Raw genomic sequence first — 12154 nt, 5'->3', positions numbered from 1 at the left:
TCTGTTTTGGGCACCTTTTTTCTTTAATCTCACGTCATTTTCTAACTCAGTAGTAGCAAAGGTTATTGTTGAGTCATAAGCTTTCTTAAGATTTGCTTTAGATATTGAATTATTTTGACATTCATATTTTTGACTTAATATAAAGTTTGGGTTTTAATGTAGAAATTTGTGATAAATGTCTCCTAGGATAAACTAATGATTCAAGAGAAGTGTAATAATAATCAGCTTGAACTGAAGAGAGCTATTAAGTTAATCAGTAATTTTGGTAATGTAAGATGACCAAGTTCTTAGTTTCGAGTTGACTCTCTTAAAGTAGGATTTGGTTGTAATCACACCAGAAAACTCTGGGTAAGATAAATCCTTGGATTGCTCATTTTTTATAAAATAAATTACAGTAATTATATGTGGATTAGGATCTTAATAAAGAAGTCATCAATTTATCTATTAATATTGCTCATTCCTGGCAACATATCCTTCTTAAGAGGGGAGACATATATAGATACTTCCTCAACTTTAGGTATCTCTTTAGAAGAAACGATGTATGTCAAGTCTTCATTTGTCCTTTACATGGAGATCTCTGAAATTTCTAAATCCAGCTATAGATGGGTCAAAAAATAATTATTAATATTTAACAACATGTCTATGTCCAGTTAATCAATTCTTTAGTGATATTTTCATCATAAACAACAGAAATCTGAAATTACAGAATATATTACTAGAGTATGGCACATAAGCAGAGTATATTTAATATTTTCTAGGAGAAAAGGATTTGCAGTTTACAAAGTGTAAATTGTGATCATGATAGTAATGATAATCATACATATTATTTATCACATTTTTAAATAGTGTCTCTTACATTCACCAGATGATTGCAAAGTCTAATTGTGAGAAATGGTAACTTTGGTGATTCTTTTTCTCCCCATTAACGTATTTTAAATAAAATTTTAGGTGAAAAAGAATTATGAAGCTCTCAAACAGAGACAAGATGAAGAAAGGATGGTACAGAGCTCTCCCCCAACTTCTGGTGAAGATAATAAATGGGAGCGAGAAAGTCAAGAAACAACTAGAGAGCTTCTGAAAGTTAAAGACAGATTAATTGAAGTAGAAAGAAATGTAAGTATTTTTAAATTTTTAGTAGGAAAAGGTTTTTTTTAGAATTATCATTGTATATATAACTTTGAAGTTTATCTAATCTGGTCTTATATTTTCTTGACTGATTTATTTTATTAAAAAAGAGTGAATAACTAATAATTTAATATACTTTTCTCCATCACGCTTAACTTTGTCAATGCTGTTGTGAAAATGTAACCCAAGCCCATCTATTTTTGTCCCATCATTGCTGCTACCACTCTAGGTTAAGGTACCATTATCTCTCATCTGGATTATTAGAATAGCAGCCTGACTGGCTGGCTTCCCCCTTTCTACTCCTGGCCCAATCTAACCCATTCTTCTTGCAGTAGCCGGTTATTTTTTAAAACATAATCCTGGTTATGTCACTTTTCTACTTAAAATATTCAGTGGCTTCCCCTTCCAATTAAAATAGAATCCAAATTTCTCAGTGTCCTATAAGCTCATTCCTGACTTCGCCTTGCCTATATTATTGGCCTTATACCATGCCACTCTTCCACCCCTTCTGTTTATTAATCTTGAGATATTATTACTGTTGATACCTGGAAAACACAAAACAGTGCCTGGCATATAATAAGTAAATCAATTGTAGTCACATTTGCCTTTTCTGTTTGTTCCTACCGGCCTTTTTCATTTGTTCCTATTTCCAGAGATTTATGTTTGGGTCCTCTACCTGGAACACATGGCTGGCATTCAGGCCTCAAATCACATCTCCTGCAAGAGGTCTTTCCTGACCCCTTTCCCCAGTGAAGTAGCTATTTGAAACCTAAACCATTCACTATCACGCCACTGCCTTATTTAGTTTCTTTGTAGCACTTCTCACTAGTGAAATTATATTATTTATTTGTTGGTTGTCTGCTGGAAAAAAGCTCCTTGACAGCAGGAGCTTATCTCTCTCTTTTTTTTTTTTTTAAACCACTGTGACTTTAGTATGTAGAATTAAGCCTGGTAGATAGCAGACAGTGTAAATACTCACTGAATAAGTTAGAGAAATATTTGACAACAAACAGTAATCAAACTAATTCACCAAACATTTATCCTTTAAAGATGAATTAGCTTAAGGAATTTATATACTAAGAAGTAAAATAGTTGTGGTGGTGGTTATTGTTTTAATGTAGCATGAATTGAGAACTTTAAGCCATAATGCCAAAAATTAATCTCCTACACTGTTGATTCCTATTTTCTCATCCAGAAGTAATCACTGTTAACAGTCCTCCAGAAAAATGTTTGTAACTTATCTGTGAATAGAAGTGTATTTCTATTGGGGTGCCTGGGTGGCTCAGTCACTTAAGCGTCAAACTCTTGATCTCAGCTCGGGTCTTGTTATCAGGGTCGTGAGTTCAGAGTCCCTGTTGGGTTCTATGCTGGGCTTGAAGCCTACTTATTTAAAAAAAAAAAAAAAAGTTCTTTTGTTTTTTCTTCCACGATTTAAATTTCAGTTAACATATTGTGTAATATTAGTTTCAGGTGTAGGATTTAGCGATTCATCATTACATGCAATACCCAGTGTTCATCACAAGTGCCCTCCTTAATACCCATCACACATATCACCCATACGTCCAGCCACCTCCCTTCCAGTAACCCTGTAATTAAGAGTCTGCTTTCTGAGGGGGGGGGTAATCAGAAGGGGGAATGAAACATGAGAGACTATGGACTATGAGAAACAAACTGAGGGCCTCAGAGGGGAGGGGGGTGGGGGAATGGGATAGACCGGTGATGGGTAGTAAGGAGGGCACGTATTGCATGGTGCACTGGGTGTTATACGCAACTAATGAATCATCGAGCCTTACATCGGAAACCGGGGATGTACTGTATGGTGACTAACATAATATAATAAAAAATCATTTAAAAAAAAAAAAGAGTCTGCTTTCTGGTTTGCCTCTTTTTTTTTTTTTTCTTAAGCCATGTTCATCTGTTAATGTTTCTTAAATTCCACACATGAGTAAAATCCTATGATATTTGTCTTTCTCTGACTGACTTATTTTACTTAGCATAATACTGTCTTGCTCCATCCATGTTGTTGCAAATGGCAAAATTTCATTCTTTTTTATGGCTGAATAATGTTCCATTGTATGCATATATAGCACAACTTCTTTATTTGTCATTTGATGGACATTTGGGCTCTTTCTATAATTTGACTATTGTAGATAGTGCTGCTATTAAACATGAGGGTGCATGTATCCCTTTGAATCAGTGTTTTTGTATCCTTTGGGTAAATACCTAGTAGTACAATTGCGGATTATAGGGTAGTTCTATCTTTAACTTTTTGAGGAACCTCCATACTGTTTTCCAGAGTGGCTGCACCATTTTGAATTCCGACCAGCAGTGTAAGAGGGTTCCCCTTTCTCCACATCCTCGCCAATATCTGTTGTTTCCTGTGTTGTTAATTTTAGCCATTCTGATATGTGTGAGATGGTACCTCATTATAGTTTTGATTTGTGTTTGCCTGATGAAGAGTGATGTTGAGCATCTTTTCATGTGTTTGTATGTCTAGGAGTATAATTCTCTTACAAATTTACATCTGTGGAATCATGCTATACAATATTCTTATTTGCATGTTTCAATTATGTTATCTTAGAAATCTCTCTAATTTAGGCAGTTATAGATCATATCATTTTGTGTAATAACCACGTATTATTCTGTAGGGTGGATATTACCATAATTTATTTATATAAATCCCAATCGATGAACATTTAGGTTACTTTCAGATTTTGCTGCAATGAAAATCCATGTATAATATGTTGATAGGGTAGTAAATTCCTGATGGCAGAATTGATTGGCCAAAGCATGTGTGTGTGTGTGTGTGTGTATGTGTAATTTTAATGTTATCATGTGAGCCTTTGAAGATCACATCAGTTTTCAATTATCTGTTTTTTTTAGATAAACATTTGGTGTTACCAGCCTTTTAACTTTTGTTAAAGCAATAAGAAAATATTTTAATTTTCATGTTTTAAATTAGCAAGCTATTTTACATCTTTTTATCTATCAGCCATATATGAATACCTATTTGTAATTCTTTGGTGATTTATATGTATATTATATATAATCACTATATATATAGTAATTTATATATATATATGTATATGCACATAGATACACACCTCCATCACTTGGATTAATAGTTATATTTCAAAAAATTCAGCTGGCATGTAAAAGTTCTATAAGGTAAATCTCTTTTCCAATTGAATTCCTTTATAAATTTCTATTGGAAAAAAGTTACTTGGTTGTCATTTTGTAGCCCTTTTATTTTACATAATGGTTTATAAAATTGGCTAGCCTTATATTAGACTGATAATTTTGGTGCATTTGCCAGTATATTTACTGACCTCCTAACTTTTCCATTGTAAATCTTTTCCAGCTCTGAGATATCCTTTCTACTCTGTCTTACTCTTTATAGACTGTAGGAATGTTTCTAATTACTATAGGGATACCCAGACTTGCCATTAGAACTTGTACGTTTTGGTTTCTTAAGAGCTGAACTACAGTAGTACTTAATGTATATAAGTGAAAAATTGTTCACTTTTTGGTGTCTCAAGATGGTATATAAATATATCAGTGTTCCATATTATTTTTCCAGTATAAATTTTTTCATCCTTTTTATTTGAATAAATGAACACAAGAGAAGTAAAATATCAAAACCCATCTTAAAGCATTTTGCTTTCTCACCTTTGATTTTGTGATAAAATATATGGGTTAAATCATTACTTGCCTTTTATACAGTGACAGGTAGTATATGTAACTTGAAAGCCTATAAAATGAATGATTTCATTGTCCCCTATGTGGATATGATAAAAGTGGTATGTTGTGATTCAGTCGTAACTTCTTATGCATATTGCAATTATATGCAACAAATTCTGGCCTTTTTGTATATAACGTTTTATTTCAGTTTTTTAGACGGTTCTTTGTTTATACTTTTTGATGCTAATTTTTTATCAAAAGTTATTTAGAAATAATCCTGAAAATATCCATGACAAACATTTTAGTATCTGTCACATTAAATTAATAATCTGTGATTTGCGTAGTAATTCACTGTTTAACTATAAAATTGAAATACGGTCAAATGTACTGGAAGAATTGAAAATCGTATGCTTTGTTTGGATTTGCTCCAGAAGTCCTATAGATAAAATAGAGTTTTAGTGAGTGTTTTATACCATGGGAAAAAAAAAATCTCTAAAGAAAATATGTAACATCTGTTAGGTCAATTATGGACTAAATTTTTTAAACACATGGTTAAAATTTTTCCTGCTTCTCTTCCAAAACTGTGTTTATTAAAATAATTAGTTTTGCTGCTACCCCCGGGACCAGCACTCTCATATATATATATATATATTTATTTATATATATATATTTATTTATTTATTTATTTATTTATTTATTTATTTATTTTTGCCTTTGGGCAGTTAGAAAATGTGCACTTTATTAGCTAGATACAGTCCTACATACTTTTGAACAGCACAAAAAGCATATAACTAACAACCCCATTCTAGTTTCTTGTGTTAATATATTGAGAATGGAATATTTTATTTTTTGGGCATTATAAAGCAGACACCATAGAGACACAAGAGTAAGGTTTTAGTATTAGTGCTTTCTTTCTCTTAGATTAAATCTCTCTTTACAATTTGGGTTAGAGGGGAACTGTTAACTGTTAAGTCTTTTAGGATTGTTGGGATTTTTTTTGGATTGTAACAACTATTCTAAACAACTATTTTGTTGTAAAATTCTAATATCTGTTAAACAGAAATATGTTTGTTACTTTTTAAAATATGTGTGTTTCTTTATTAAGAATGCTACCCTGCAAGCAGAGAAACAAGCACTGAAAACTCAACTGAAGCAGCTGGAGACACAGAACAATAATTTGCAGGCTCAGATTCTTGCGCTTCAGAGGCAGACAGTGTCCTTACAGGAGCAGAATACTACTCTTCAAACCCAGAATGCAAAGCTTCAGGTTGTAATGTAGTATTTGGGGATATGCAATCAAACTTTTGAATTATGCTTTTAAAATAAGGGTAACTAGACCTGGTAACATTATTTCTTAGTAACCGAATTTAATGGAAGATAAATTAAAATATATCTACTTAGCACTCTGCCAGGCTTTCAGATATCAGCATTTTTTTAAATATCAGAGCCTCTAAGTATTAACTAATAAATTCGCTCAACGAGCTTTGCGCAGTGGCAGTATCATAGCCAATGAAGTTTATCTGAGGCACAATTATTGCTAATTGAAAACTTTTCCCAATAAATCACTCAGTTAACATAAATAAAATAAAGCTAACTTTATTTAAAATATTTAAAAAATATTTTTATATTTTAAAATTTTTATTTAAAATATTTACGGGAGTGCCCAGGGCTTTGGTGGAGCATGACAACTGCACAAGGAGCTGGGGGAGCTGCAGCAGCACCTGCCAGCAAGGCCCTGCATAAGAAAAGAATAAATAAACAAAATGAAGTATTTATTTAAAACATAATTTTGTCTTTATTTTATTTGTATTTACTTTATGGCCTCTTACCTGTTTCAACAAGTTGATTGTAATTAACTAAGCAGAAACCCTTACTTTAGAGTATGATTGCAACATACCATTGCTTATTTCATTTTTACAGCTTTCATATCAGTTATTAGAAAACAACACAGCATGACAGTTTTGTCTTCGATCTTTTCCTTAGTTCAGAGGATCCATCTTGCACTTAATGCTGCAGTGTCTTTTCACATAGAATGATCAGGTCGGAAAAAGTACAACTCATTGAAACCTCTTAAAGAGCCAAAGAAAAAAATTCCATCTTTGAATCTGAAAGTTCTTTCTGTAAATCTTTTCCAAATGGCTAAACATATACTAATATAATGTAGACTCTTGAGAAAATTTCCAGTTGAATTTTCACAAGTCATTTTTCAGTTCTGTCTCCTCTCAAGTTTTAGAAAGTGATAAATTAGCATTTTAAATTCTGTACTGAGTGTAATACAGATTGTTTCTGATCACCTTCATTTAAAATAATTCAACCCAAAACACATAATACTATGTATCTCATAATATTAAATTAAGTAATATAAATGGATAACATTAAATTGTAGACTTGTTCTTTCAGATACTAAAAACCAGATTCTCTCAGTATAATATGACTATATATGCTGTGATATGTAGAGCTTCCTAAAGTTAATATTATCTTTTATATTTTTTTTATGTTGCCATTAGAATTTTTTTTGAATAATTTTTAACATGGGAGAATTATTTTATCTGCAATAAACACATACCACATATTTGCCTCTTCTAGAAGAACAAGATAACTATTTTTCTTATGTCTGATGACAGTATACTTTCTTATAGGTTGAAAATTCTACCCTTAATTCCCAAAGTACTTCACTTATGAACCAGAATGCACAACTCCTAATCCAGCAGTCTTCCTTAGAAAATGAAAATGAAGCTGTAATCAAAGAGCGAGAAGACCTGAAATCTCTCTATGATTCTCTGATCAAAGATCATGAAAAGCTGGAACTTCTTCATGAACGGCAGGCTTCAGAGTATGAGTCTCTCATCTCAAAACATGGAACTCTAAAGTCTGCCCACAAAAATCTTGAGGTGGAGCATAAAGACCTTGAAGATCGGTAATTTACTATCTCATCTTGTGTTGTTAGTTTAAAACCAGTTTTTTTTTAGATAATATAATAAATTTTATGTTAAACAGATCTAAGATAATTTATATAGGAAATTTATGTATCATGTTTATGTGATACTTACTAATAAATTACTCTTGTTTTCTTCATTTCTAAAGTATTTTCTTTTTTCTAAGGAAATATTATAAAACAAATACCTAATATTTTTTCCAGTTACAATCAGTTACTAAAACGGAAAGGACAATTGGAAGATTTGGAAAAAACACTGAAAGTAGAACAGGAAAAAATGCTGCTTGAAAACAAAAACCATGAGACTATAGCTGCAGAATACAAGAAACTTTGTGGTGAAAATGATAGGTAATATTTGTATATTTTAGTTTTGTATTATTCATTACATCCAAAGTGTATACTGCCCCTTTGCAGTACCATCTGTATCTTAAAATTTTTTAAAAAGACCCCAGAGCAATAAGTAAATTACGCAGCAAAATCATGCAGCTAGTTATAAAATGGCTTGAAACCTAGATCCCTTGTTTTCACTTATTGTTTCTCTCTTGATTTATTCAACTAATTAAGTTTTTAAGCCACATTATATAATGAAATTTCTGTACCTTGACAGCATTTACATACTTTATTGTGACAGAATGTAATGAAGTCTGATTCTTTATGTCTGTCTGTCTTTGCTAGTCTGGTATCTCAGTTCTTGTCTTTCAAAGTTTTTACAAGTGAGCAGCTTCCAGTATCCTAGCTGATTTGTACTCTTATTTTTAACTGTCTTGGTTATTAATGGTCTTATATTGCCATGAGGCAGTTACTTTTTATTTGTAAGCCTGGGAAAATCAAAACTTGCCAACCCGTAATCAGGCTTCATAAGGGTACATATCAAAAGGTTTTTAGAAACCTTTGAAAAGTTTAAGCAGCCTGAACATTTGCGTTGCACTTGCACTTAACCGTAGCTGCTGAAGTGCTGAAAGGCAGCACACAGAATTCAAATGGGGGTCATTCATTGACTCTTTGTCCTATTATGAATTTAATATAATCCATTTTTAGAATGTATTTCTTTTCCTTTACAAAAAAAAAAAAATCCCTAAGCTTCTAGAGCTATTTTGATTTCCATGCTCAGTAGTTTTTAATTTAGTAATTGTTACAAATAGAAATACTGTACTGGGCGATTTAAACTTTCAATAAGCTCTACACCAAGCTAGAATCAAAAAGAATGTATCTTTATGGTATGTGCAGTAGAAGACCACGTTGTGACAAGTTATAGAATATAAGGATAGGGTCATTTTTATTACACACTTAACATTGGGGAAGGTATTTACTGTCAAAGTCCCATCTTAAACCTAACCTTTTCCCGTTGTTGGGATTCACAGTGAACTAGGACAGTTTGTGAACTTGGGTAGGCCTTCTCGGAATCTAATTGTATTCATTACTGAGGAGCCTTCTGAGAAAGAACTCAGCCTACATGATAAAAAGAAATTGAGCAGGATGATCTTGAACCAGGAGATTCTGCAGGCTTGGAAGGGAATGGTGGTTCTGAGTATTTTCTGTCTCTCAAAGCTGTTCTATCCCAGCTTTTATGCACTCATGTCAATGTTGTAAGGCAAGAAAAGGCTTTAAGTAAAACCTGAAAGAGCTCTTTCACCAAAAAAAGATATTTATGAAGACTTGTCTCAAGAACAATAGTTTGTTTACCCATTTCTCTAACTAACCTAAGTTTTAATCTTTTATAATGCCAAACCAGGAAAGTTTCTTACATGGACTAGTTCGTCTTGGCCTCATTAGAATTGTGTTCACTGAATTACATTTTGGTGTTCATGTTCTCAGCTTGAAGGGACAGTGTAAAAAACTCTCTTAAAGAGTTCATTTTAGCATTTGCCTTAGAGATGATGTTGAGGACATTGTATATGGTATCTTTTCATATATCACCCCCATGAAGCAGTAGGTAAATCAATAGGTAAATCTTTGATCTCCCTAAGTATTGATAAATTCTGCGTAGCTGTCTGTGTGTCTCAGTGAGGTCTGACCAGCTGTTATAACTCATGGCATACATTCATTCATGGATTCGACCTATTTATGGAACATTTTCTGTATGTTCCTGGTCTTGCCATTTTATTTTTTTTTACCAAGTCTTGATTTTTTAAACATATTATTTTGTTATTTATTTTATAATTCTTGTAAGCTGACTCAGTTCTTTGGGTATTGAGTTGAAGTAAATTATTAAATGTTTCTGAGCTAGTACCATCTCTTAATGCCATAAGATAAAAGTCTCTAACTAGAGCCAGGTCAGCAGACCAGATCCAGGCTGCATCCTGTTCTTGTTTTTTGTTCTTGTTTTTGTTCCTTTTTTCAGATTTAAAAACAGATTTTATTGTATAGCTCTTCTACCTGTTTTTTTTTTTTTACTTTTTTAAGTTTTTATTTTAATTTCTGTTCTTAACATATAGTGTTATATTAGTTTCAGTAGTATAATATAGTAATTTAACAATTCCATCCTGTTTTGGTTCAGCTCCCAAACTAAGAACAATTTTTGCATTGTAAAAGTTGGGGGGTGCATAGAGGGAAAAATAGCTTTTTATGAGCCAACATGCAACATACAACATGCTAGAAGATTTCAAGGGAAGAGTAGTCTGAATTTTTTAAATATAGTTTTACAGAATAGAAACTGATTTTTAATGAGGTTAGTCACTGACTAAAGAGTCTTTTATATTCTCTGTCTGAATGTGATCCACAGCATTTTCACGTTGTATAAATTACAATGAAAGCTATTAAGGGAATCTAATTATATTTCTATCATGATTTCTAATTATAGGTTGAATCATACATATAATCAGCTTGTAAAAGAAACTGAAGTTTTACAAACTGACCATAAAAACTTGAAAAGTCTTCTAAATAATTCCAAACTGGAACAAACAAGATTAGAAGCTGAATTTTCAAAGCTCAAGGAACAATACCAACAGTTGGACATCACATCCACCAAGCTAAATAACCAGTGTGAGGTGAGCTTTGACAAGTTTCTTCCTTTAGGAATCAAGACATGCCTAAAAAATAATCATATTAAAATGAGAATAGCAGTATATATTTGGTTGGGTATTTCTAAAAGAGTTGGTCAGGGGTAATTCAAATTCATAAGTAATTCATAAAAACTTATTTTATTATGAATTTCAACATCGGTTACTATTAGTTTAAACTTACATGTCCACATACTTTAAAAATGTAAAATTGTGCCCTTGTTTAATGAAAAAAATGTTTACTTACCACCTGGCACATACTAGTAAACCAAAAAGGTAAAAATCTCTCCCTTTGTGGAGCTTATATTCTGGTGGAAGGAAATAGACAATAAACACAACAAGTAAGTGAAATATATAGTATTTCAGTGTTTTGTAACATGGCTATATTGCACTTTACCCCAAAACTTGGTGATGTAAAACAACCATATATTAGGCTCACAGATCTGTGGATCAGAATTTGGACAGGGACGGTGGGGCAGGTTCGTTTCTGTTCCACTTGCAACTGGGTCCTCAGCCTGATGATTGAAAGGCTACATGAATGTTTGGTGGTTGATACTGGCTACTGGCTGGAGGCATCGGTCATCTCTCCACATGATGTCTCCCCAAGGACTGGTTTGGGTTTTCTCACAACATGGTGATAACCAGACAGAAGCTATCTCTACTTTAATGATCAAACCTCAGAAGTCATGCAGCATCATTTCCCCTGCATTCCATTCCTTGAGGCAGTCAAAGTCACATTCAGGCTCAAGGGAAAGAGAAAATAGACTCACCTTTCGGTGGAGAATGTCAAGATTCTTACAAGAGCATGTGGACTGGGCATACTACTCTAACTATTTTGAAAATTGGTCTGCAACATATGGTATGTTACAAGGTAGGTAAGTTATGTGCAAGTAAAAATGAAGTAGAGTAAAGGGGATAACGAGGACTTCCAGCATTAGGAATATAAACTGAATATAGATAAAGGAGTATAGATTGAAGTTTTCGTAGGCATCCTTGAGCAAAGATAACTTTATTCTGAGTAAAACAGGGGAGCCATTTGAGTGTTTTGAACAGAAATGACATTGGCCTTATGTATACAGTTTGTGTTACTAACATAATTCCATGCGTTTCTTTGTGATGGTTTGGTAAAACAATGAGTTTTAAAGTATAAAAGGATACCGAAAGCCTTAGAAAATCCTTAAATTTTATTGGTTGGCCCCCAAATCATTGAAGTTTGAATATAGCTTAACACCTGAATTTAATGGCATTTTTAAGAAACAAGCACTTAAGCTAACCTTTAAAGGGAAATAGGAATAGATTATCAGAAAAGTAATACTTAAAAGCATTTTGTCTGAAATGATAAAGCAATAGAAAGAAAAATTAGTTTAAAATCATAATACATTTAATTACCCAACATGGCTCAGAAAGTATAGAA

At 32.6% G+C, this 12154-nt stretch overlaps 1 protein-coding gene and 1 non-coding gene across 9 annotated transcripts in view; both read left to right on the top strand.

Annotated features, from left to right (window-relative positions):
* The window catches only part of CCDC88A (coiled-coil and HOOK domain protein 88A), a 120842-nt gene that overhangs the window by 85097 nt on the left and 23591 nt on the right, over window positions 1–12154 (top strand). For all 8 annotated transcript variants that reach the window (XM_087863412.1, XM_045788004.2, XM_087863413.1 and 5 more), the window contains exons 18-22: window positions 949–1113; window positions 5912–6073; window positions 7446–7723; window positions 7946–8089; window positions 10542–10728. In XM_087863412.1, the coding sequence (XP_087719538.1) occupies window positions 949–1113; window positions 5912–6073; window positions 7446–7723; window positions 7946–8089; window positions 10542–10728 (936 nt within the window). The remainder of the gene's footprint in view (window positions 1–948; window positions 1114–5911; window positions 6074–7445; window positions 7724–7945; window positions 8090–10541; window positions 10729–12154) is intronic.
* On the top strand, window positions 6287–6434 carry LOC123786165 (U4 spliceosomal RNA). The gene has a single exon (XR_015725379.1). It is a non-coding gene; the product is annotated as a U4 spliceosomal RNA (small nuclear RNA).

This window comes from Ursus americanus, chromosome 7 (assembly GCF_024610735.1).
Source record: "Ursus americanus isolate L20-20 chromosome 7, mUrsAme1.1.p, whole genome shotgun sequence".
In the NCBI taxonomy this organism is placed as follows: domain Eukaryota; kingdom Metazoa; phylum Chordata; class Mammalia; order Carnivora; family Ursidae; genus Ursus; species Ursus americanus.
This window is presented reverse-complemented; position numbering and strand designations above follow the sequence as displayed.